Source organism: Panulirus ornatus, chromosome 47 (assembly GCF_036320965.1).
Source record: "Panulirus ornatus isolate Po-2019 chromosome 47, ASM3632096v1, whole genome shotgun sequence".
In the NCBI taxonomy this organism is placed as follows: Eukaryota; Metazoa; Arthropoda; class Malacostraca; order Decapoda; family Palinuridae; genus Panulirus; species Panulirus ornatus.
The window spans coordinates 17,543,168-17,569,871 of NC_092270.1; the positions used below are offsets into that span (position 1 = coordinate 17,543,168).

Genomic DNA, 26,704 nt, shown 5'->3' on the forward strand with positions numbered 1-26,704 from the left:
AACAAAGGCCCCATTCGTTCACACTCAGTCTCTAGCTGTCATGCAATAATGCCCGAAACCACAGCTCCCTTTCCACATCCAGGCCCCACACAACTTTCCATGGTTTACCCCAGAAGCTTCACATGTCCTGATTCAATCCACTGACAGCACGTCAACCCCGGTATACCACATCGATCCAATTCACTCTATTCCTTGCCCGCCTTTCACCCTCCTGCATGTTCAGGCCCCGATCACTCAAAATCTTTTTCACTCCATCTTTCCACCTCCAATTTGGTCTCCCACTTCTCCTCGTTCCCTCCACGTCCAACACATATATCCTCTTGGTCAATCTTTCCTCACTCATTCTCTCCATGTGCCCAAACCATTTCAAAACACCCTCTTCTGCTCTCTCAACCACGCTCTTTTTATTTCCACACATCTCTCTTACCCTTACATTACTTACTCGATCAAACCACCTCACACCACGCATTGTCCTCAAACATCTCATTTCCAGCACATCCACCCTCCTGCGCACAACTCTATCCATAGCCCACGCCTCGCAACCATACAACATTGTTGGAACCACTATTCCTTCAAACATACCCATTTTTGCTTTCCGAGATAATGTTCTCGACTTCCAAACATTCTTCAAGGCTCCCAGGATATATGAATAGTTCTATATGAATAGCTTTATTCTGTTTATCCTTCTAATTTGAATTATATTGCAAAACTTACCCATCTCAACTGCTACTTATCATTTAACTTTCCTGACCTTTCCACAACTGGATTTCACATCCATATACAAGAGTTGGGATGGGTATTCTTTCATACAAGATTACTCCACACTTTACCTGAATCTCTCTCACTCACCACACCCTTCAAAGCACCTCCAAAGTCAATCCCTTGCATGACTATAATTCTAACTTCAGCTTTCAATATCTTCCTTTCTCCATTCAATCCGATATTACACAGTGATCTCTCATCCATCTAATTCACCTAAAAACACTGCATCATTTGTAAAGAGAAACTGTGGTAACTTCAATTTTGTATTTCCATGATTAAGCATCACGGGTACACCACAAATGCCACACCTCATTCTCATTTCACATGATACCTATATAATAAGGAACTATCAAAAACATCCATGGTTACACCAAAAAACCTTGATGCACTCCCCATATTCATTTCAAAGCACTTACTCTTACCACCACTCTGTCTCAAATTTACAATACTTTAATTTCAAAACCATTAACAGTATCAGACAGACTTCCTTGCACACCGAACAGAGTCTGAGCATCGAATGGAGCTTTCCTATTCATTTTGTCACATGGCATTTCTAAATCCATAAATCTGCCTCATCTTTCTCTCTAAAGCTTTCTCTACTACTTGTCAAATTACAATCCTCTTAACATAATCAATATCACCTTGTTATCACTTTTACTACCCTTTCCTTTATACAGTGGAACAATGTAGGTAGTTGGTAGCCAACGACTAGGGAGGTATATTACCAGTAGTACCCGCCTTGGTATCAGGAGGGTTACTAATGGCTGCATTGTGAGCCAGTACTTAAGTGGTTACCAAGTTGCACTCCTCTGACCCAAGTAGCTGTCTTTTCTTTCTGCCTTAACCACAAACATACAATCTCTACCTGTCACACATAACACTTTACAACACTTAACTCACACAGCTCATTCTTCATAACTCTTGGTTTTCATGTGGTGAGAGCTATGTGCAAGCCCTGCCTTTTGGTAAAATGGTAGGAGCAATAGACAGAGGTAGTAGGTAGGAACATTTAGGTAGGAGCATTAGGTAAAAACAATAGGAAAAAGTAGTGGGTAGGCACATTAGGCAGGAACATTAGATAGAAGTAGTCAATAGGAACATTAGGTAGGAGCCTCTCCAAGCAATGTGCTACATTTACCCTCCATCAGTGGCCTGTTAAGGGTGAGGCACTAAAGGCTATGAAGCAGCACTAGAGTTAACCAGTTATGGAGACTACTGCTCCCTCCCAGCTTTTCTATGCTTTAAAATTGCTCGTCTTACTTCCACCATTTGTAATGTCTTTCCGTCCCATATTGTTATTCCTCTCTCTCATCTCTGATCATACTCTGCCAAAAGACACATCTCTCACACTATCATTTCTGGTTTGAAATACTTACTTAAAATCATACAAACTTCAGTCTCCATCAATAACATTTTGCCAAAATAGTCTAATACTTTCTTGCTCCTTACACATACCTTGCTTCTTATTTCCCTTATTTATCTCCTTTCAGATTAATATGCTATTCTCCTGGTATAGGATTAACAACCAGTAATTTGTTGTTTGTGATGGTTCTGTGCTCATCATATAAAATTCTTACAGGGTTAACAACAAACAGCCCATCATTTGTGGTGGCTCTGAGGCCCTTTACATCAAAATCATAAGGGAGTTTATGTATATCTCATGATCTAAAACAATACCTGACAACACCTAAGAGCTGTACAAGTTTCAGCTAACCTTTTTCTATAACCCCCAAACTTTTTTTTGAAACAAAATAAGGATCTAAAGTTACTCCAGCCATGTACATTCAATTTGGAATCAGACTATGGTTAAAATAAATAAAAAAGAGATACTTATAGGAAGACTAACACAGAAAAACTTTCAATGATGGTTTTCTTTTTCTTCATCTATCTATATCTCTGAAGCCAGTTCCAATTGGGACTCCCTCAAAGGGGTGGGCTACAACAACAGAGTCTCCAAAACTAAAAAACTCCAGTGCCCCCTCTTAGCCTTTAGTGCCTCACCCTTAACAGGCTACTGGCACTGGGCAAGTCTAGTGCAGTGTTTACAGAGGCTCCTATCTAATGTTCCTAATGATTGCTTCTATCTAATGCTCCTACCAACTGCTTCTACCTAATAATCCTACCTAATTGTTCCTACCTTCTACTACTATCTACTGCTCCTACCATTTGGCAAAGGGCAGGGCTAGTGCATAGTGCTCAATGCACGAAAATCTAATTACACAGAATGAACTACATGAGTTAAGTGTAGCAGTAAAATTCCATTAAAATGCAATTACCTAAATGAAACTGCAAATGTGTATTACCTTATATTAAGCTACCTCCCTGCAAAATCAAGTATACATAAATTTAAAGCCTTCCAATGTGATGAGTATGTAGGAAGCTCTATGAACAGATGCACTCTTACCTTGGGCAGCTTTCTCAATAAATCTAAGCTCTGCTTCAAAATTGTTGAGATCAGGAAACTTGACACGTACTGTGTCTTGAATGTAATGCAACAAGCTAATCTTCTTGTCAGCTGATTTTGTGTCACATAAAGTATCCAAACTTGAAAGTTTGAAACCATATGCTGGCCCACGTCTGCTGCTGTTCATGTAGTTACCTGTTAACAGAAATATAACCAAACTTAAAAAAGTCTATGAATGAACATATATTTCATCTTTTCTGTAAATCAACTGACCCATACTTTGAGCATTTAAAAGAACTGGCAAATCACAAACGATGCACCCACAAAGGTAAAGTAAAATACTATACTGTTTTTGTTCCTAATTCAATTTTACTGTTACAGAGTGGCAACAGAAAACATACATATACCTGAAGATGGATCAAGGAGTCTGTAACAAAAAGAAATCAGTGGCAAAGTACAGTCAGATCATTTGCAGATGACACCAAAATAGTACAATGAATGTTCAGAAGATGATAAAGAAAGATGTAGAGATTCAAATACATAATAAATAAATGGGCAGGAAAGAACTTGAGAGAATTCAGTGAAGAATACTTTAAATACATACATCATGGAACAATCAACAGTATCACTGTCACATCCCATAATGATCTAATCTAACAGGTTAAGAAGCTGAAAGTGAGAAAAATATTGAATATCCATCAATCATCATAAACATAATGCTGGATGGCCTTTGAGGAACACTATCATCAAACCAGGTGATGAGAAGTGTGACAATGAAAGGTTTTATTATTAGAGACAGAAAACTGATGATGATAATGGTCAATGTATGCTTGAAAATCAAAACTGAATACTCCTGTGTTCTTCAGTCCCTATCTAAGCAAGATGAAATTAATGAGCTTGAGAAAATTCAGAAGCACTGTATGACGAATACGAAAAATAGAAAGAACTCGACCTTTACAGTCTAAGGGGAAGAAAAAAGATGTACTGTGCAACACAGTAATTTTGCTATGTTTCATGCATTTTTACTTTAATTTTTCCTATTCTGATTGTACCTAAATAACCTCCACTTTTTCAAGAATATATAAGAAAACTCAAATTTGCATGGCCAGCTGAGTAGGCACACTAACCAATCAAATGCCAGGTAAGACCTGTATTATTTCACATACATACACCTTTATTTTTCTGTACATGGAGATGATTATCTATTCATGCATTAAGTAAGAACCATTTGAAGAGCATTTTGTAGAAAAAACATGGAGCAAAAATTACTATATCTTATTAATTATATGCTGAATGTTTCAAATTCAAGATCTCTGCTAACGTTCAATGAGACTTCCATTTATACCACCTGTTTTCTCCGTTTTTCTGAATATAAGCATGATCATTCATTGATACGTTAGGTAAAAACCAAATGAAGAGAAATCTGTAGAAATAACTCATGAAAAATATAATTTGCTACATCATTTCATCTACTATAAGTTAAATATTTCAAACTGAGCATTACTGCATACATTCAGCAAGACTTCCACTTGTTTCACCTATTTTCTCCCATATTTTAATGAATACATCAGTGATAATTAATTCACACATTAGGTGAGAATCTGAAAAAGAGAACCAAGAAGAAAAAATGCATAAAAATGCAATGTACCATATCTGATCAATTATGAGTGGAACATTTTCAAATGAAGACTGTTAATGCTCTGTAAAACTTCTATTTATTCCACCTACTCATTCTTATTTTTCTGAATATGTTATCTGATTATTATTAATTCATATATCAGGTAAAAGAAAGACAAGGTTAATGCATACTAAACACAAAGGTTAAAAAACTTTGTATGACAAAGAATAGTAAAGCTCCCTCCCTGTACAGTATAAATACGTAATTACAGGGATAACTTGAAGTTCTCGTATACCCTGTTTCCAGATTGGCTGATCACCTAAAGACTGATTTGGCATCAACTTATTGGTTGAAGTGGGTGCATTTAGAATTTCACAAGTGGAATCTGATAAGAATCAACTGGGGATGGTATAACCACTTAATTTCAGTAAGTTCTCCAGCCCCTACCTTTAAGTGCCTTTTATTTATCATCATTAATACTGTTACCATTTACATAGATAACAGGTATACATGTACCTTCAGTAGGAAATGGCTTTGCAAAAATGGAGTACCCAGCAGCCTTAATCCTACAGGATGTCAAAAAGATAGGGATGCCTTGCCCTGTTTCCAAGAGAGTGAAGGTCTCTGCAACAGTGTCTGGTACAAAAAAAAATGTCAATTAAATATTTTCTAATCATACTGCAAATAAGGACATTACTTACCAAATGCAAGAATAATTTCTAGCACTCTCCTCAACTTATTACTGTTTCTGACAGACCGGGATGCTGTAATAATTGCATGGACTTGCTGAAACAACAAAAAAAAGAAAATCAAATAGAAATGTGATCTGAGTCTAATCAAATTAAATAATTTATCATTAATGCCTGTAAAGTATTCAGTCACAAAAAAGAATTTTCTATGATGAAAAACGTCTTCAACTGTCAAATGATTATGTACTAAGAATGAAATGTTTGAGAAATAAGCAAGACAAAGGCAAATCTGAAACAAGCGAATCCACAAGAAATGGAAAAGAAAAAGGTTCTTGGTCTCTATATACAAATACAGGGGACTAATCAGGTTGAGTTGAGAACATTATTTCTCCAAGGTCTCAGTGCAGAATACAGAAGAAAAAAAATATGCACAATTTTCCATAAAACTACCAAAACTGCATACTTACAGATCTTTATGTAAGCCCACATTATCATACTGCCAAACGTTGCCAAAGTCTGAAGCAATGGCTTACATGCTGCTTTTAACAACTCATTAGCAATAAAATCCATCTGCCCCAGCAAGCATTTCTTTGGATTGTCATGTCTAAGCTTAGAGATTAAGTCTCTCAAGACCTGAAACCTAGATTCTTATCCTACCATCAAGCAAAGGATAACACCACTTAAATTAACATAATAAGTAGGGTGGCAGTCTTTCACTGCTCTTAAAACTCCTTTTCAGTTCATCCTTCCATTTCCAATTAGGCCTCCCCTTTCTGCTTGGTCCCTACGAGTCTGACTCATTTATCTATTATCTATCATACTTTGTTGCTGTCTCCCACGTTAGTGAGGTAGTGCAAGGATACAGACGAAAGAATGGCCCAACCCACCCACATGTACATACATAAACACCCACACACGCACACATATACATACCTATACATTTCAACATATACATACGTATACATAAACAGACATATACATATATACACATTTACATATTCGTACATGCTGCCTTCATCCATTCCCGCTGCCACCCCGCAACACCTGAAATGGCACATATATTCCCTTATTCAACCTTTCCTCACTTGTTCCCTCCATATGTCCACATAATTTCAGCACACCCTCTTCAGCTCTCTCAACTACACTCATTTTATTACCACACCTCTCTCTTACCCTTTTATTACTTACTGCATATTTTCGCATTATAGTCAGACAGCATTTCAGTGATCTATGATAAAGTACATAGCTCTGAAACAATGGAACATTGTTCGAAACAGTGATAGAATACTATATCAGTATAACAGTACATGGGACAAAGTTCAAAATAGTTGGACAACTGACATTCCTAATGATAATGCCACACAATCATGTGTCAATACGGCAAATATTGCAACAATGAATACCATTAGTAGGAATATTATAGTATATGGAATCTAATAGTAAAACATGAATCTGGATCTTTATCCTCATACATCCTCAATCCATAGATGGTACCCACAGTTGCCATATACCACAAGATGGTTGGTATCGCAAAGTATGCACACTATATAATGAAAATTATGTATACATGTATATGTGGTGTAAGGTGGCTTGATCGAGTAAGTAATGAAAGGGTAAGAGAGATGTAATTAAGTGTAATTGAGAGAGCAGAAGAGGGTGCATTGAAATGGTTTGGTCACATAGAGAGAATGAGTGAGGAGAGATTGACAGAGGATATATGTGTCAGAGGTGGAGGGAACAAGAAGCGGGAGAACAAACTGGAGGTGGAAGGATGGAGTGAAAAAGATTTTGAGCGATTGGGGCCTGAACATACATGAGGGTAAAAGGTATGCAAGGAATAGAGTGAATTGTAGTGATGTGGTATACTGGGGTCGACGTGCTGTCAATGGATTGAACCAGGGCATGGGAAGTGTCTGGGGTAAACCATGGAAAGTTTCGTGGGGCCTGGATATGGAAAGGGAGCTGTGGTTTTGGTGCATTACACATGACAGCTAGAGACTGAGTGTGAATGAATGTGGCCTTTGTTGTCTTTTCCTGGTGCTATCTTGCACATGCGCGGGGGGAGGGGGGGTGTCATTTCATATGTGGCTGGGTGGCGACGGGAATGGATGAAGGCAGCAAGTATGAATATGTGCATGCGTATATATGTATATGTCTGTGTATGTATATGTATGTATACACTGAAATGTATAGGTATGTATATGTGCTTGTGTGGGCATGTATTATGTACATGTGTTCACATGTGGGTAGGTTGGGCCATTCTTTCATCTGTTTCCTTGTGCTACCTCGCTAATGCGGGAGACACCGACAAAGTATAATAAATATAAAATAACAGATAAAATAAATGTACAAGTGTACTTGCAATGGATATGGTAAACGTATGTTGCGTTAGAGGTTACCCATTATTACCTTACTATATTTCCTATAATGTATTTGCATATTGCAGCCTACAGTAATGCATAATTATGGTAACATATGAATATAGATTATCTACTCATATCACCTGTAACAACAATGGCATCATACATATGGAATGAAAATTATTAAACATATATGGCAGATGTTGATATATTGTGTGTGACTGTCCTTGATGTCATTTTATGTCTACGTATTATGTGGATTTGTCGCAATTTAGTCTGCACGTCAAACTATTTTGAGGGAATGACAAACTATAATGATACGGTGGTACAGTACACGATTCTGTGATATCAATGATGACCACTGGTTTTCTGTTTCTCATCTGTGTCAAACAACAATGCAAAAAGGTGTATATAAAACCAATTCATACCACTTCTTTTTTTATGCTGAAGGCTCTAGTCATGGATAAAATTCCACATCAAGGCTGGGCCTTAACTGAAATACAGAGAGAATTATGAAATGGGAAACAGAAAAGACAAGGGGAAAGTATTTATGAATTTTTGAGAAAGTGAAAGACCTGGCTTCTCAAATGTGCCAGTTCATGGTTATTTGGAAAGATATGAGAAGGTAGAGAGTTCCAAAGCTTCAACATGTTGGGAAAAAAGCAGGTATCAAAATGGTTATTTGGAAAGATATGAGAAGGTAGAGAGTTCCAAAGCTTCAACATGTTGGGAAAGAAGCAGGCATCAAAATGGCCCACCCTTGAGTTGCCCATAGCCACACAATCATCATGTGATACAGCAGCTTGCCGAGTACTGCGTGGTCTAGCTAGTGGTGGGGGCACACAAGCAGCCAGCTCTCTCAAGCAAAAGCCATAGTAATACCTACAGAAGAGAGAAAGTCAACCAACATTACGGTGTAGGGCACAGGGGTCAAGTTTGGAAGTTAGCCTTGGGCAGTTTGTAAGTTGGACTGCTTTCAACTCAACTCTGTCAAGTAAGGATACAGAGATAGAACACCACAAATGTGGGAGTAGTACTCCATACAAGAATGAATCTATCCCTTGTATAAACAGAGTGACCGTTCAGAAGAGAACAAGTTTTAATATCTAAGCAGGACATCCAGTTTCTTAGAAGCAGACTTAGCTATTCCTGTAATGTGGGGTTTCCAAGGGTGAGTGGATGGTACAGTAATACCATGTTCGCTGAGTCATGTGGTGTAAATATAGAACCATCAAAGGAGAGACAAGAAATGTGAGGAGATTTTGATAGAGATATGGTTAGAAATTGGGTCTTGGAGGCATCAAACTTAACAAGATATTGTGTACCCCACTGAGATATCCTTTCCAAGTCTGAGTTTACTGAGGAAGCTGTGTCATGATGAGATACAGATGGAGTGAGAGAAGAGGAAGCCAAATTGAAGGATGTAGATAAATGCAGTCTTGAGTTGTCAGCATATGAGTGCACTGGATCATTTGTAGAGGAGAGAAAATCATTGAAAAAAGGAGAAAAATAGTAGGGGACAGGATAGAATCTTCAGGGTCACTGCTGCTGATGGAGAAAAGGGGGGAGGCTGATCCATCAACAATCACAGAGGAAGCTAGATATCAAGGAGCAAAGTGAGGGAGGAAGCCAAAGGAAGGGAGTTTAGAGATGAAACCCCAATGCTACACCCTGTCAAAAGCCTTATATAAGTCAAGAGTAACTATTTAAGAAGCCCTAAAATCTTTCAGAGATGATGACCAGACATAAGTAAGATATGAAAGAATATCACCTGTGGATCCCGCCTTACGGAAGCCATACTGGTGATCAGAAAGAGGACTGTGATTTTTGAGGTGTTTAAGAATATGGGAGTTGAGGGATTCAAAACTGGAAATGACAGATGTCAAGTCAATAGGATGATAGTTTGAGGGATCAGAATGGTCACCCTTCTTAGGGATGGGATGTATCAAGACATGTTTCGAAGGGGAAGGAAAAGTTTGGGTTTTTAAGCAGAAATGGAACAGACAAGCAAGCACAGGTGCAGTTCAGAAACACACTCTTTCAGCACACTGGGATGGATGCCATTAGGACCATAATCCTTTCTTGTGTCCAGAGAAAAAACACTTTTTGAAAATCTGATATGAGATTATAGGAAGGCGCACAGAATTAGTAAGGGGAACATCAGTGGGTGAAGGAATGTTAGTCATCCAAGTCTGAGGAGAACAGGAACAAAAGAGAAGTGTTCCTTTGTTAATGGGATAGACAGCAATAGTACCATCAGAATAGAAAATTGAAGGAAAGGTAGAGCTACAGAAGTTGTTAGAGATGCCCTTAGCTATAGACCAGAAAGATCTATCAGTGGATGACGAGATGTTATTGCACTTCCTTTAAAAAAAGGAACACTTTTGCCTCACGGATAACATGCTTGCAGCTATCATGGACAGTGATAAAAACTGAATGGAAGCCAGAGGAAGGAGAGTTTTGTCAAGCTCAACATGCCTGATCCCTTGTTTGACTGGCCTCAGAACAGATGCAGTTGAACCATGGATTGGATGAAGAAGTAGTCTTGGAGAAAGAGGGGATAAATGCTTCCATTCCAGCAAAAATAACCTCTATCAAGCGTATGATGGAGAAAAAAGCCTCAACACATAAGAGACAAAAATTTACCCAAGGAAAGTCAAAAAAGAAGATACATACATCATTCCAGTCAGCTTTATTAAGGTGCCAGTATTTATGCTTAGATGGGGCTACTGGTGGGGAGGTGCTGTCAGAATAGATACGCTTATGAGAGTGTGATCAGATGAATCAATTGGTGGCAAAATTGTGTATTTACAGAAAAACATTTAATTTCCAGCCTATTCGTCCTCCTCTGCAAATCCTTGTCTATAGCCCATGTCTCATATCTATATAACATTACTGAAACTACTATACCTTCAAACATACCCATTTTTGCCATTCAGGATGATAACATCTCATTCCACACATTCTTCAGTGCTCCCAGAATCTTCACCCCCCACCCACCTGTGAATCACTTCAATGATTCAATTTGTCACCATGTCCACTAACACATATCTAAAACAATGCAATGCTTCCAATTTCTCTCCATTCAAACTCATACCTATCTAACCTGTCCCTTTACTAAACCTAAATGCCTAACCATTTATCACATTTACTCTTAAATTCCTAATTTCACACACTTCCAAACTCAGTCACTAACTTCTACAATTTCTCACTCAAATTTGCCACAAAAGCTATGTTATCAAGTTATCTGCCCTTTTTCCAAGACTCTTGCAGTTACCTCTTTTGCCAACCTATCCATAAACAAATTAAACAACCATGGTGATATCACAAACCCCAGCTGCAAACCATTTCAGCAAATCCTCTTCTGCTCTCTCAACCATATTCATTTTATTACCACACATCTCTCTTACCCTTTCATTACTTACTCAATCAAACCAACTCACACACCATACTGTCCTCAAACATTTCATTCCCAATACATCCACCCTCCTCTGCACAGCCTGATCTATAGTCAATGCCTCACATGCACATAATACTGTTGGGATTACTATTTCTTCAAACATACCTATTTTTGCCCTCCCAGATAACATTCTGTCGTTTCACACATTCTTCAGTCCTACCAAAACCTTCACCCCTCCTCCACTCTATGATTCACTTCTGTTTCCATGGTTCCATTTGCAGCTGTGTCCACTCCCAGACATCTAAAACACTTCATTTCCTCCAATTCTTCTCCATTCAGGCTCAAAACCCAACTAACCTCTCCCTCAATCCTACTGAACCTAATATCCTTGCTTATATTATCATTCAGCCTCAACTTTCTCCTTTCACACACCCTTCTAAACTCAGTCGCCAACTTCTGCAGTTCCTCACTCATATCTGCCAACAGTGCTGTATCATCAGTAAATAACAACTGACTCCATTCCCAGGCCTTCTCATCCCAATGACTGCATACTCACCCCTTTCTCCAAAACTCTTGCATTTACCCTCCTCACCACCCCTTACATAAACAAATTGAATAACTATGGTAACATCATACACCCCTGCTGCAGACCAACCTTCACTAGCAACCATTCACTCTCATTGTGTGGAGGAAGTACCAGGAGAGATTGCGTGCAGAATGGCAAAAAGTGAAAGCAAATGACATAAGGGGAGTGGAGGAGAATGGGATGTATTTAGGGAAGCAGTGATGGCTTGAGCAAAAGATGCTTGTGGCATGAGAAAGGTGGGAGGTGAGCAGATTGCAAAGGGTAGTGAATGCTGGGATGAAGAAGTAAGAGAAGAGAGAGGTGTTTGGACGATTTTTGGAGGAAAGTAGTAGAAATGAATGGGAGATGTATAAAAGAAATGGCAGGAGGTCAAGAGAAAGGTGCAAGAGGTGAAAAAGAGGGCAAATGAAAGTTGGAGTGAGAGAGTATCATTAAATCTTAGGGAGAATAAAAAGATGTTTTGGAGGGAGGTAAATAAAGTGCGTAGGAAAACGAGACCAAATGGGAACATTGAAGGGGGCTAATGGGGAACTAATAACAAGTAGTGATGATGTGAGAAGGAGATGGAGTGAGTATTTTGAAGGTTTACCGAATGTGTTTGATGATAGAGTGGCAGATATAGGGTGTTTTGGTCAAGGTGGTGTGCAAAGTGAGAGGGTTAGGAAGATTCGTCTGGTAAACAGAGAAGAGGTAGTGAAAGCTTTGTGGAAGATGAAAGCCGGCAACGCAGCGGGTTTGGATGGTATTTCACATGGGATTTATAAAAAAAAAAAAAAGGGGGGGTGACTATGCTGTTGATTGGTTGGTAAGGATATTCAGTGTATGGTGAGGTGCCTCAGGACTGGAGGACTGCATGCATAGTGCCATTGTATAAAGGCAAAGGGGATAAGGGTGAGTGTTCAAATTACAGTGGTATAAGTTTGTTGAGGATTCCTGGGAAATTATATAGGAGGGTATTGATTGAGAGGGTGAAGGCATGTACAGAGCATCAGATTGGAGAAGAGCAGTGTGGTTTCAGAAGTGGTAGAGGACGTAAGGATCAGGTGTTTGCTTTGAAGAATGTATGCGAGAAATACTTGGAAAAGCAGATGGACTTGTATGTAGCATTTATGGATCTGGAGAAAGCATATGATAGAGTGGATAGAAATGCTTTGTGGAAGGTATTAAGAGTATATGGTGTGGGAGGTAAGTTGCTAGAAGCAGTGAAAAGTTTTTATCAAGGATGTAAGGCATGTGTATGAGTAGGAGGAGATGAAAGTGACTGGTTCTCTGTGAATGTTGGTTTGCGGCAGGGGTGTGTGATGTCTCAGAGGCTGTTTTTGTTTACGGATGGGTTGTTGGGGAGGTGAATGCAAGAGTTTTGGAGAGAGAGGCAAGTATGCAGTCAAGTGTGGATGAGAGGGCTTGGGAAGTGAGTCAGTTGTTGTTCGCTGATGATACAGTGCTGGTGGCTGATTCGGGTGAGAAACAGCAGAGGTTGGTGACTGAGTTCAGTAAAGTGTGTGAAAGAAGTAAGTTGAGAGTAAAAGTGAATAAGAGCAAGGTCGTTAGGTTCAGTAGGGGTGAGGGACAAGTTAATTGGGAGGTAAGTTTGAAAGGAGAAAAACTAGAGAAAGTGATGTGCTTAAGATATCTGAGAGTGGATTTAGCAGCGGATGGAACCATGGAAGTGGAAGTGAGTCACAGGGTGTGGTAGGGGGAAAAGGTTCTGGGAGCAATAAAGAATGTGTAGAAGGTGAGAATGTTGTCTCAGAGCAAAAATGGGTATGTTTGAAGGAACAGTGGTTCCAACAATGTTATCTGGTTGCAAGGCGTGGCTATAGATAGGATTGTGTGGAGGACGGTGGATGTGTTGGAAATGAGATGTTTGAGGACAATATGTGGTGTGAGGTGGTTTGATCGAGTAAGTAATGAAAGGGTAAGAGAGATGTGTGGTAATAAAAAGAGTGTGGTTGAGAGAGCAGAAGAGGGTGTATTGAAATGGTTTGGTCACATGGAGAAAATGAATGAGGAAAGATTGACAAAGAGGATATATATGTCAGAGGTGAAGGGAACGAGGAGAAATGGGGAACCAAACTGGAGGTGGAAGGAAAGAGTGAAAAAGATTTTGAGCAATCAGTGCCAGAGCATACAGGAGGGTTAAAGGCATGCAAGGAATAGGGTGAATTGGAATGATGTGGTATATCAGGGTCGACGTGCTGTCAATGGATTGAACCAGGGCATGTGAAGGGTCCAGGGTTAACCATGGAAGGTTTTGTGGGGCCTGGATGTGGAAAGGGAGCTGTGGTTTCAGTGCATTACACATGACAGCTAGGGACTGAGTGTAAATGAATGTGGCCTTCGCTGTCTTTTCCTAGTGCTACCTTGCGCATGCGCGCAGGGGGAGGGGGGGTGCCATTTTCATGTGTGGTGGGGTGGCGACAGGAATGGATGAAGGCAGCAAGTATGGATATGTACATGTGTATACATGTATATGTCTGTGTTTGTATATGTATGCATGTATATACTGAAATGTATAGGTATGTATATGTGTGTGTGCGGGCATTCATGTACACACGTGTATATGGGTGGGTTGGGCCATTCTTTCATCTGTTTCCTTGCGCTACCTCGCTAACACAGGAGACAGCAACAAAGTATAATAAAATAATAAAAATTTTTATACATCCACCTATTCTCAAAGCAGCTGATCAATAATGGAAAACATAAAAAAAAGCAGAGCATTACATAATTTTACAAACCATATCCTTCTTTCTCCTGGTAACTCATAAATCTCCATAAAGGTATCTGCTTGCTGGAAAGCAAGCCTTTGCTTACTAGCTATGCAGCTACTCACTTGCATGAGCCTCTTACAATATGATGCTTATCTAAGATAATCATTGTTCATCTCAAAGGCTGACAATTATCATGAGATTTAGGGAATTCCTTGTGAGCTGCCATTACCCTAATACTAGCTATGCATGTGACTGGTCTGAATATGAAGGCTACACTATACTCTAACCAAAAATTACAAAGGTAATCTCAAGTATGAATTCTATGACCAGGTCAAATGTTTTTCTCTTAAATGACAGAAGTATGAGGCTATGGCAAAGTTACATCTTTGAACTACATGCATTAAAATCCCTTCACCTGCATTGACTGCCCAGTGCCGATGAAAACCTTTATAAAAGCAAAAATCACGTATTGAAGGTATGGGGTGGGTTTATGTCACCTGGTGATGGTGGGTAAAGAACCAGAACTGTAAATACAGATAAAGGCAAAAACTCCAAAATTGCTCTCATGCTTTCATGAAAATATGACAAATGAAACATAGGTAAGAGTACTGAGACAGTACAAATGTATAGAGAGAGGAGATAAGGAAATAATTAGAGAGAGCATTATGAGAATAAGAGACACTAGGAACAGGTAAAGAGGAAGAATCAGAGCAAGATTAAGAAGGGTTGTGTGATATATAGTGATGATGATAACAAAATCTGCAAATGTACATAAACAGTTTAAAAGACACTCTGCATGAATGATCTGGATTATCACTGGAAAAAACACATAGAAGCAGATCAAGTTAAGAGTGATTTTTCATCTACACTGAAAACTATATCAATCTTACCTAAGCATTTAATCAGTAATAAACAACCCAAAGAATAAATTCTTTGATGACCTTCACGAGAATCTAGAGTAGGTAGTTAGCATACACATCCAAATCATTATCCAGAATCCAATCATAAGCAATCTAACAAGAGCAATGAGATAATGGGTTACATATTACTAGCCAATACACAATCACTAATATTTGTCATTCTTCTATCATAAAATTGCAAAATCTGGTAACCTAACTTGTTAATAAACCTATCTGATCTGATTCAGAAATAAAATATAATACTAAATCAACTCACAGGTGTGACAGTGTGCACACTGTCAAAGAAGTTTGCAATGAAACTCATTATCTGAAGTTTGGTTGAAAGTCTATCAATTTTACTGAGCTGCAACATGAACTGATCTTCCTCTGTCAGCTGATTCACTGGTTTGCGTTCTCGTTCATATTCCCGATAAGCTTTAATCTGGCAGCAGAAAAAATAAGACAATCAGTACATTCAGAAAGTATATAAACAGATAAAGTATAACCATATCACAGTTGTGGAGGATGGTGTCAAGTATTTTTCATACAAACATGTGTTGGAGGACAGCTTAAACAAAACCACTCAATATCAGCAGAAATCAGCGAACATATCCAAACTTTAAATAACACCATCACTAACCGAGTCACTGAAAGGCACACTACAAAGTGGCACTCCTTTGTCAACAGAATGAACCAAAGGGCCCACAGCAACTAACTCTGGTGTATGTTAAAGGAGATCCACATCTACTGCACCAATCCAGCCTTCACTCATGTAACACTTCTGACCCATTCCAATAGCATCCTGTTTCTCAAAGTACATGCATAACATACTCATGAGACACTATCAAAAAATCAGCCACAAACCAACTGTGCCTCTACATAGGAAAGTCAAGGAAAACCTACACACAATCCATCAAGAAACAACCGCCAACCCATCCTTTATTCCCACTGATAAAAGTAATTAACTCAAACCTTAAAGAATTTTCCTGAACCAGACCCTGACAACTTATCAAATTTTCACATAAAACACGGGCCCATTTGCAATCCACACACTTACAGATATCTTCAACCAATTCTAGCAGCAAAAGAAAAAAAAAATCCCTAGTCTCCGGAATCTTGCTAAAATAATATGAATCCTAAAGTCTTCCAAACCACCCAACTCCCCAATCCCCAAATGCCATTTATCACTTCTGTCTTCAGTATCTAAACTGAAAAACTGATCAACAACAGAAACAAGCAAAATATTCGTTATCTACTTTACAAAATGGCTTCATACCCAATCAAACCAACACTCTACTCAGTGACCTTAAATAACACATCTGAGAAGGCTTCAACCAACCATAACCCCTAATTGCAGGAGCCTCATTAAAGGGGTCCTAAGGTTATATAATGAATCATATAGGTAATCCCTCTCTTATGTACTCAATGTCCATTAATAATACAGTCTCACTCCACCAATACAGTATGGCATTCTCATCATTAGTTTAAACTAGTGCATATGTTCTTTCTGAGCTACATTCGCAAAACTTGAGTCTTACCTCAGCATCTGTGGGTACCATTCGTTGCAACAACTCAACACTGTCAACATTAAGAGTCTTCAGGTCTAATGAGTTCACAGCTCTGTTCACAACATCGAAGGGGAGGTCCAATTTCCTTCGAGATATGGCTGAAAAAGAAATAGTCTATAATCAATTCTTTAATAACACTTATGAAAATTCAGCAACTTATACTATCAGATTCTCCCTTCCACAAGAAAATTGACTAAATACATATGCATTAAAGAGCCACCCTCCCAAACCAATCTTAAACCTCACTTAATTAAACATATGGCCAAAAGATAATGCAAACCTAAGGCATGTACAAGTTATACTTTCTCATCTTCACTTTGGACATGAGCCATTCAAAAACCCTGATTTAACACATCACAAGACCCCCTCATGCCCAAGAAGCAATTTCCATACTTGTTCCTTATTACCCTACACTCACTTCATATAGACATAAACATCACTAAGTCTTTAACTAAGCACCGAGGGAGCCCCATAGCAGGGAATCCTAGAGCATGAAAGTTGGTATATTTCAAATAAGAATAACACTGAGATAAATCAATAATTTACCTATCACTAATGTGAGGCCACATGCACCCTCTGAAGGGAATATTCACAGAGTTGTAGTCATTTGCCCCAACACCAGAGGCAAGACAAAAGAACAAGAATCCCTAACCCTAAACAGTGAACTTGATAACCACCTACAATCAGATAATAATTCATACATAACTAATATTTGATATGAGTAAATAGTCTTAGATCCTAAATGCAAACAACTGAAAGACAGTGGACGTGTTGGAAATTAAATGTCTGAGGACAATACATGATGTATGGAGGGTTGATTGTGGAAGGAAGAACAATGCAAACAAGAGGTGAGGTAGTATGGAAAGCATGACAGAGATGAGCAAGGTGTGCTAAAATGGTTAGCAAATACAGAAAGGACGAGTAAAGAGAAACTGAGGAACAATAAATATATCAAAATAGAGGGAGGAAAGGGGTGTATGTCTGATTCAGTGCATAGTTAGATGGAGAAGGAGTTGGAAGGGTGGAGTGAAAAAGGTTTTGAGTTATTGGAGCCTGAACATGCAGAAGGGTTTAGGACATGCAACACTAGAGTAAACTGGAGTGATCTGGTATACAGAGGGAAATATGCTGTCAATGGATAGAACCAGGCCAAATGAAATGGTCATGCATAACTGCAGAAAGATCTGTGATCCTTGTTTACAGATAAGGGGCTCTGCTTTCAGTGTATAATACAAGACTGCTTGAGAAAAGATGTAAACGAATGAAGCCATTCTTTGACATTCCTGATGTTACCTTGCTAATGCATGATCATATCAGTGAACAAATATGAAAAAATGTGAAAATGAATACCTTGCATGATGATATGGACACACAATGGAACCAGTCTCTCCTAAAGGATTAATCTCCAGAGCCACACAGGGAAGACCCATCATATTTAAACTAAGGTACCATCACACAAAGAAAGGTTCCTGGAGAAGGCTAAAAAAAAAAAAAAGACCACATTCCTCACATCATGTACTCTACCATAAAGGTCAGGTAAGGCTAAAAAAAATGAGCTTCTTAATCTTCATAATATTTTTTTCTAAAACAGGTTTTAAGGTTTCAGGGTGTACAAACAAACAGTCCCTTCAATAACCTTGGGAGATGTAGAAAAGGTCACCGAGACCTGATCATGCACAATACATGATGCTCTCTTGTAGAAATCTTCCAAGTGCAGATGATAATATGGCAATTTCTTAATAGTTTCATTCATGGCAATAGTCTAGAGTGTTCATCTTTACCCATAAAAGATTGTCATTAAAGAGAAGAGTGTTCTTGTGCCTGGACATAGTATGCATATCACAAACTCTCCTTTTACAGCTCAGGGCTATGAGGAAAAAGTTTTCATAAGACCAGGTTGTACAACTAAACATTAAAAAACATTCAACTGTAAAAGTCTAAGACTTTTCAAAGCTCCCACTTGGCCTGTGGTATGGAAGGAACTGGACTCAAAAACGAAGAAAGGTCAAAGATGTTTATCCCAAAACCCAGAGGTAGGGGTTCTTGAACTGCACTCTTATAAAAAGAGGCAACAGTTACAAGCGTTGTCATAAAAAAAGGTTAGAGAACTCTAAACAGAAGGCTTCACACATCCAAGACATCAGATACTTCCTGGAAGGACTGAATGGCTTTCTAGACTCAAGTTAACCCATTAGTGTAAATACCAGAATTCAGAGTTTTAAGGTATGAGTTCCTGAAAAAAGCTGAGGTGGCCTAAAAAAACAACCTGAGGCATCAACAGAGGATCATGGAATTATTGGAGAAATCTCCTGAACCAACCACCTTGACTGAAATGAGCTTTTCTCAGATGTACTTAGAAACAAAGATAAATATATATGGTTCCAATATTCCAGTCCAAGAAAAAAAATATCTGTTGCAACTGCCCCATGTCTACAACTGTATATAGGTACGTAAGCAATAATGCACTGGTTCTTCCGGTAAAGATGTCCAACTGAGGTGCCACTCCAAAGGAAAGGATGCAGTTGAAAGACTCCTTTCCTACACACATTTCTGTTGTCACAGTAATTCATCCTGTTAGGGCAACTGCCTAGACACTCAATACCCCTTGGAGGTACAAGGCATGAAGAAAGAGGCCTTTGAACATTACCTGGGAGAGAATCCTTTTCCAATGACTCTGGATGAAGCATAGATCTACAATGGCCTTTCTCTCCCTAGGCTCAGCAAATCCTACAATATAAAATAAATTGGACAAATGGCTCCTTTGGGAAATGTGAAAGAAATCCTTTACCTCAACCCAAGTGTCTGCACATATATTACCCTCCAAAGAAAGGAATCCCCATCTTTAATAATGCGTCTATCCAAACCATCATAGAAGCTGTGGGAAGTCTCCAAGGCATGGACTTTTGGAGATTCTAAATGTTGATCCACCAAATTTAGCATTCAAGAAATTCCTGGAAGGAGCTCTAAGATCTCTGCTTTCTGCAGGAGGGATGTTTACCCAGGAGATATTATTCTTTTTGAAAGGTGTTCAGAAACCAAAGCTTTTTTCTTTGAAGATGAGGTTGCCAAAAGCTCATCAAGCCAGTGATACTGCTTCTGAGGACATTAGTTTGGTTTGGAAGCAGGATTAAAATTACTGTGGCAAACATTTTTGGGACTGTGGAAAGGCTGAATACCACCAACTTGGACTTCAAGATGTGTACAAAATATGAATGCTAAAAACCTTCTCCTGGGATGTATTGACATGTGTCAGTAGGCATCCTTTAAGTCTAAGCAGATTGTCAAACTATCTAACTGTAAGATCTGGTAGACATTCTTCACCTGTTTCAGTATGAGGGTCTTTAGAAAAGACAGATTCAAAATTTTCTATTTCCGTCTAATTCCATTTTTGAACTAGATAAGTGCCAACAAAAACTGGTCAAACAGTAGGGTCTATGACGTCCTTGCCTATCATCTCAAAACAATATTTCTGTATTTGCCAATTCTGGGTCTCTCTTTCTCTCTCTCTCTCTCTCTCTCTCTCTCTCTTGAATGGGGTGGCTGAGGCTTTCAACACCTACCCAGACCTCTTTCTGATATCATATACACCCACTTGCTGGATTTTCAAAAATTCTGGAAGTCTGTAGTCAACCCCAGGCAAGCAGAGTTATTCTGAGGGATACCTGCCATAAAACCAATCTTGATGGCCTTAAAAAGATTACTGATCCATCAGATGGAATGTGTTGGTCTCAAGGTATAGTTGTCATGCCAGTGTGATCCAAAAGAGTTTTGTATTGTTGGGTAGCCAAAAATAAGTGAGCTAGTACCAACATGGGTGAGTGGACAATGAGGGTAGGGAATGCCAACACTTCTTCACTGGAAAACTTGAGAGATGTAATGTCCTAAACCGTAAGAATATCCTCACCAATCTCTCATACTTCTGGAGCAGACTGCAGAGAAGAGAAAACAAAGACGTGGGGAATAATGAATCATTGCAGCAAGAATTAGCCAAAAAAAAAAAAGGTGCAAAAAAAAATAAAAAACACCAGTAAAGAAGGAAGATGACATGTAAATTGCTGATGATTTCTGAACCGGAGGAAGCCCATGTTCCAGCCAAAAAGGAATGGGTAACAAAGGAAGTTTCATTTGCTAGAGGCTACAGACATACCAAATATATTTACTGAGACAAAAGGAAAAGAGAATTAGTAGATGTAAGGAGATGACCTGTAATGATTACTTTTCGAGTGAACTCTTCTAACTATCTACATCTCCTATGGCCATTCCTTCCCAGAACTCCCTCATGTGGGTGACCACAGCAAAAGAGCCTCCATAACTGGTGAACTTCAGTGCCGCTTCTTAGCCTTTAGTGCCTCATCCTAAACCAGCCACTGGAATTACTTAGGGAGGCTAAAAACTTACAAACTAGGAAGAGTTCAGTGAGCAAACTTTAGAGTTGATACACTAAAGGAAGAATGAGAGATAAGCTGAGAATACAATCAGAAGACAGAAAATGGGGGACAGCAAAAGAGGTGAAGACAGCAAAGCCTTGCACCACCTCAGAGAGGTAAGGAATGCTAAACCCTGTGAGCATCAGACTGAAAACAGTGCATATAAACATGGATGAAATTAGCAGTAAATGAAAACAGCTGTAGTTCAAGGAAAGAGTACAAGAAAACAAATCTGATATTGTTGGGGTAGTGGAAACAAAACTTACCAAGGGACCAAACTCAGCCCAATATTTCTGACCTCTTCTACTAACAAAGCCTGAAAAGGCTGCCAGTATTTGCATTCCTTATGAACTAGATTAGTCTAGAAACATAAGATACTTTATTGAATAAGCATATATTCAATTAGAAAACACCTCCCAAAGTGCACCCTATATCTAACAAACATCAGTCACATTATAAATATTACAACAGGATACAGTAAAAGAGTAGTTGCATTAATGTTAACTATGATTTCTGAACAATTCACTTCACACAACTTACCAATATTTCTTAACCGTGTATGTTCCATCAGAGAAGTTAATTCCAGCTTCTTGATTCTTTTACTGCCAAAAGCATGAAGAGCATCAACCTCTGAAACATCTCCATTTGCCTTGCCAGACCCTCCTCCTTGACCAATCTTGAAATGTTCCTCAAATTCTAAGAAGTCAATGACATTGAACAGCTTTTCATCATCTAATTCATTAAAAACTGTTCCTCGGACCTACGGAAAAGAAATTTTAAAACATTTAATGTGATAAAATCTATCTGTTCTTACAAGACTCATGACCACTTTCCTAATTTCAAATAATTATTTACAATAATATTCTCCTTAGAAAAGTATCTAAAATAAAAAAAAAATGCGTTTTCATGCAGAAGGAAATGTCTTCTTCATCTGTCTTGAAACCTTAATTCACTATTGCTCTGCTTATCTTTATTTCCTATAGCATGAACCAAAGAAAATCACACCTGAATAGACATGGAGTATGTAAAGCATTTGTATCACAGTCAGTGGTGTAAGTACTTATGTTTGTGTAGTCAACCAGAGCATGTTTTCTAAGCATGTTACAACCTACAATAAATGAAATAAAATATGTAATTTCTACAAATAAATCTAATGTAAGATATGTGATATGCTGAGTATCACAGATATACTCTCATATCTGTGGACAGCTTTACCTAACTGGATTACATAATACAAAATGGTGAAACAGGTAGTAATGATAAAAATAATCTGCCTTGAAATGCTTTATGCCATGGGTGATATTCTTTTGTACCTAACTGCCTTTCCCACCTTAGCAAGCTAGCATCAGTATCAAATGACCAATGACCTCATTTATCCACATTCAATCTCTACCTGTCAAGTACAATGTACTGAAATCAGACCCTACCATCCACAATCAAGCTCCACAGACTACTCCATGGTTTACCTTGACCTCTTCATATGCCTTGGTTCAGCCTACTAAAGATGAAATGACCCACACATACCATGTCAATCCAGTCCATTCCATTCAATGTATGCCTCTTGCTCTCCTGAATGGTCAAGCCCTGATACCTTTACATTTCCAACAAAATCCTTTCAACCCCTTCATATTCTCTCCTTCTCCCTTGCTCTTTCCACTTCTGATCCTTGAACCCTTTATTCACTCTTTCTATGCTCATCTTCTCCACATGCCCAAACCATTGTAGCATATCCTGGTCAACCCTCTCAATCAGTCTGTACTTATAAACACACCTCTCTGACACTGCCATTCCTTACAAGATCAACCCATCTCACACCTCATATCATCCTCATATATTACATTTCCAACACACTAACATTTTTCCATAGTTTTGCATTTTGAACCATGAATAACGTCCATTCAGCACAGTAAGGACTATTATACCATCAAATATACCCATCTTTGCACTCATATATAATGACCTTTCTTTCCACACACTCCTCAGTGCACCTAAGACCTTTGTCCCTTCCCCACCTTATAGTTAACTTTCGTTTCCATTGTATCAACAGCTGTCATGTTAATTCCAAGGAATCTAAAACTCTTCTAGTGCTACATCCAGATTCCCTCCATTCAAACTCAAACTCAATCCAACCAGTCTCTGCAGTTTCTCACTCTAGCTTACCACCATAGCTGTGTCATCTGCATATAGCAATTGACTCAATTCCAATTCAACCCTACCCTTAATTCATGCAACTTCCTCATCATCCTATCCATAAACAGATTAAGCAGCCAGGGTGCTATCACACACCCTTGATGCAGACCCACCTTCTATGGAATGTGGGTATAATTAAGATATGTGTTTTTGATCTATATCAGTATATCATGATAGTTCTGTGACAGCCATCCTGCTAAACGAGGTACAGACATACAGGATAAAGTAATATCACTTTTTCACTTCACTTATCTGTACTGTGAGTGTTGTTAAGAAGAGACAAACATACAAAATTCTGCTTACCTGGTTGGGCTTGAGAGCAACCCAATTAAGTGTGGGCAACTTGTACTTTGTATTGACTTTCTTCTTTATAGTCATAGAGTCAGGTGGAGCAACAACAGTCATTCCTGGCACTGGAGGTGGTAACCGTGGTGCACTACTCATCCCTAAAGGTAATTTAGGGGGTGCAGGTGGGGCACCACATCCAATAGGTGGAGGAGGAGGTGCTGGAGCAAAGGAGGGAGCAACACCTGGTGGTGGGGGTGGAGGTGGTGGAGGAGCAGGTACCACAATGCTATGAGCAGATCTCTCTCCGTCACCTGCTGCACAAACAATAAATACATATGAGTTCAGCTCCTGGCACTTCAGGTATATATCAATAATGTGGTACATCTAAAAGTAATTGTTAAGGCACTGAGAGAGAAGAATTTTTTCCTGTGCCTGTCTGGCAACAGAAGAATACTCAATACACTGCTAATGTTACCATAAACCAAATGGATATCTGAACAGAGGTAAAAAGAGTTAGAATAGCATATGAAATTGACTGCCTTCCTTAACAAAACATCATATGATGGCTGCAGTTTCAGGGTTAATTTCCTCATTCCACCACTCACTATATTTTCTAATGTTTCTACATCCCAACTTCCACTGTGCCATACACTTCAACCTCACATTTCAGCAACTTACCCACCCTCACCACCCTCTTCACACATGTCACTTCCTCTCCTCCTAAAACCAGTACAAACTTTCACACTTACCTCCATCTGGAAATGACCACACATTCCACCTGCCACCTTCTCAGTATGTTCAAATCTATGAATCGTTCCTCTGTATGCCTGTATGCCTAGCTCATAATCCAATAGTTCTCACTGATTCTATCCCCATTCTCCAATAATGCTCACTGATTCCAGCCCCATTCTCCCATAGTCCTCACTGATTCCTATTCAGCTATATTTATTCATGAATCCATTTCTTCAATGATGCATACCACATCATTCATCTTTCAGTAAACATCCTGTGATGTTTCAACTTTTTCCAAATTTGTCTGAATCAATAGCTAATATGTGGTAACATAAACAGCCTACAAAAGTCTCTTTCACTGCCTGATGCATCCTTGAAAAATTTCTGCTCTCCTCAATACCCTTAAAAATGCCATGGAATATGCATATCCCTAAGTGATGATAAGGAACTCTTGTTAGATGTATCAGCCAGAAAGAAAAAGGAAAATAAGAATATCAGGTGAGAAATAAAGAAATTAGTGACTCAGACAGTGATCTCAGTGGCAGCAAAGAGAAAGGTAGTGAGCACTGAAAACCACCACCAAAATCCCAGTCACCCAATAACTTGGCCTTTGTGCAGTCAAGCAGAACAGATTTTGTCCCAAATATGCCTGATTTTCCTGGCTGCAGTCCCATGGTGACAAAGAACAGATGACAGTAAAAAGCAAGTATATTTCTAAGCTTGTTTTCACTATACAGGATCATATACAGTTGTCATTCATCAGGTGCGCTTACTGCAATATTTGTACATATATTCATATTATTATTCATGAACACTGTGAATGTTTGATAAATAGAGGTCTGACAATAAAGAACCTTTCTTTCTAAGGAGGTACTGCATGAGTACGAGATATATGTTTCTGGGTACTGTTTTTGCTTCTGTATGCTAATGTATCAATTCATGTAAGTTTTTTTCCTCATACAGATGGGTAGTCTAAAGAAATAATCCAATGCACAAGTTAAATATTTTGACACACTTGTGTATCACGAGGCAAATGCTGCAAACATTTCTAGTCTTGTCCAATCTGCACCTCACTCAACATATGCATCACTCAAGAGACAAAGCCCCCTTAGAACTGAGTAAGGAGATGAAACAGGATGGGAGGAAAGTGGTTCTGAACAGGGGGTGCCTGAAGAAAGTGGAGTACTTTAGTGACCTGGGAGTGGGCTTTGCAGCAATTGGAATCATAGGTGCTGAAGTTTTCTAGGGTGGGAAATGGGGCAAATGTCCTTGGTGCATTGAAAAGTGTGAGGAAGAAGAGGTCAGCATCTATTAGGGTAAAGATAGGTATGTTTGAAGGTACAGTAGTCCCAACAGTGTTGCAAGGATGTGAGTCTTCAATCATCTATCAAAAGAACAGAAGAGGGTGGATATGTTGAAAATGAAAAGCTGTGAACAGTATGTGCTGTGAGGCAGCTTGATCATGAAAGAAATGACAGTCTAAGGATGAAGTGTGGTATTAAACACAGCATGATCAAAAGAACTGACTATGATATGCTGAAATAGATCAATGTGGAAAGGACGGATGAAGACAGACAGACCAAGGGAATCTTCATATCAGATTGAAGGTAGAGATCATGAAAGAAATGGAAGGATGGAGCAAAAGAAGCTTTGGAGTGACAAAGTCAAAACATTCAGGAGGATGAAAGACATGCATGGGATGGAATGAGCTGGACTAATGCAGTAAGAGGGGAAGGGCATGCTTTCAATGGGCAGAACCAAGAAATATGTTGCAGTTAAGGTAAACAATGGGATAAACTCTGGGGATTAGGTGTGGATGATAAACTCTGTTTTCAAAGCATTATTCATGACAGACAGAGATAGGACATGTTCAAATGGGGCTGTTGTCTGCCTATTCCTGATACTATTTTGCTTAGGCTTACACTCTGGACATCTCCTATTACTACAATGCTACAAACATCATTTCATCATATCCCAAGACCCTTCATGCCCATGATACAACTACCATAAATACACCGAGTACTTACAACTCAATTACCCTCCACTGTCTACACATAAATGCACATACAT

The 26,704-nt window shown here is 38.9% G+C and overlaps 1 protein-coding gene across 1 annotated transcript in view; it reads right to left on the reverse strand.

Annotated features, from left to right (window-relative positions):
- Frl (formin-like protein) overlaps window positions 1-26,704 on the reverse strand; it is a 370,619-nt gene that overhangs the window by 83,604 nt on the left and 260,311 nt on the right. Inside the window, exons 12-17 of the mRNA XM_071689853.1 lie at window positions 23,918-24,216; window positions 21,965-22,184; window positions 16,968-17,095; window positions 15,707-15,871; window positions 5,486-5,570; window positions 3,167-3,361 (exon numbers count right to left, since the gene is read on the reverse strand). Of these exons, the coding sequence (XP_071545954.1) occupies window positions 3,167-3,361; window positions 5,486-5,570; window positions 15,707-15,871; window positions 16,968-17,095; window positions 21,965-22,184; window positions 23,918-24,216 (1,092 nt within the window). The remainder of the gene's footprint in view (window positions 1-3,166; window positions 3,362-5,485; window positions 5,571-15,706; window positions 15,872-16,967; window positions 17,096-21,964; window positions 22,185-23,917; window positions 24,217-26,704) is intronic.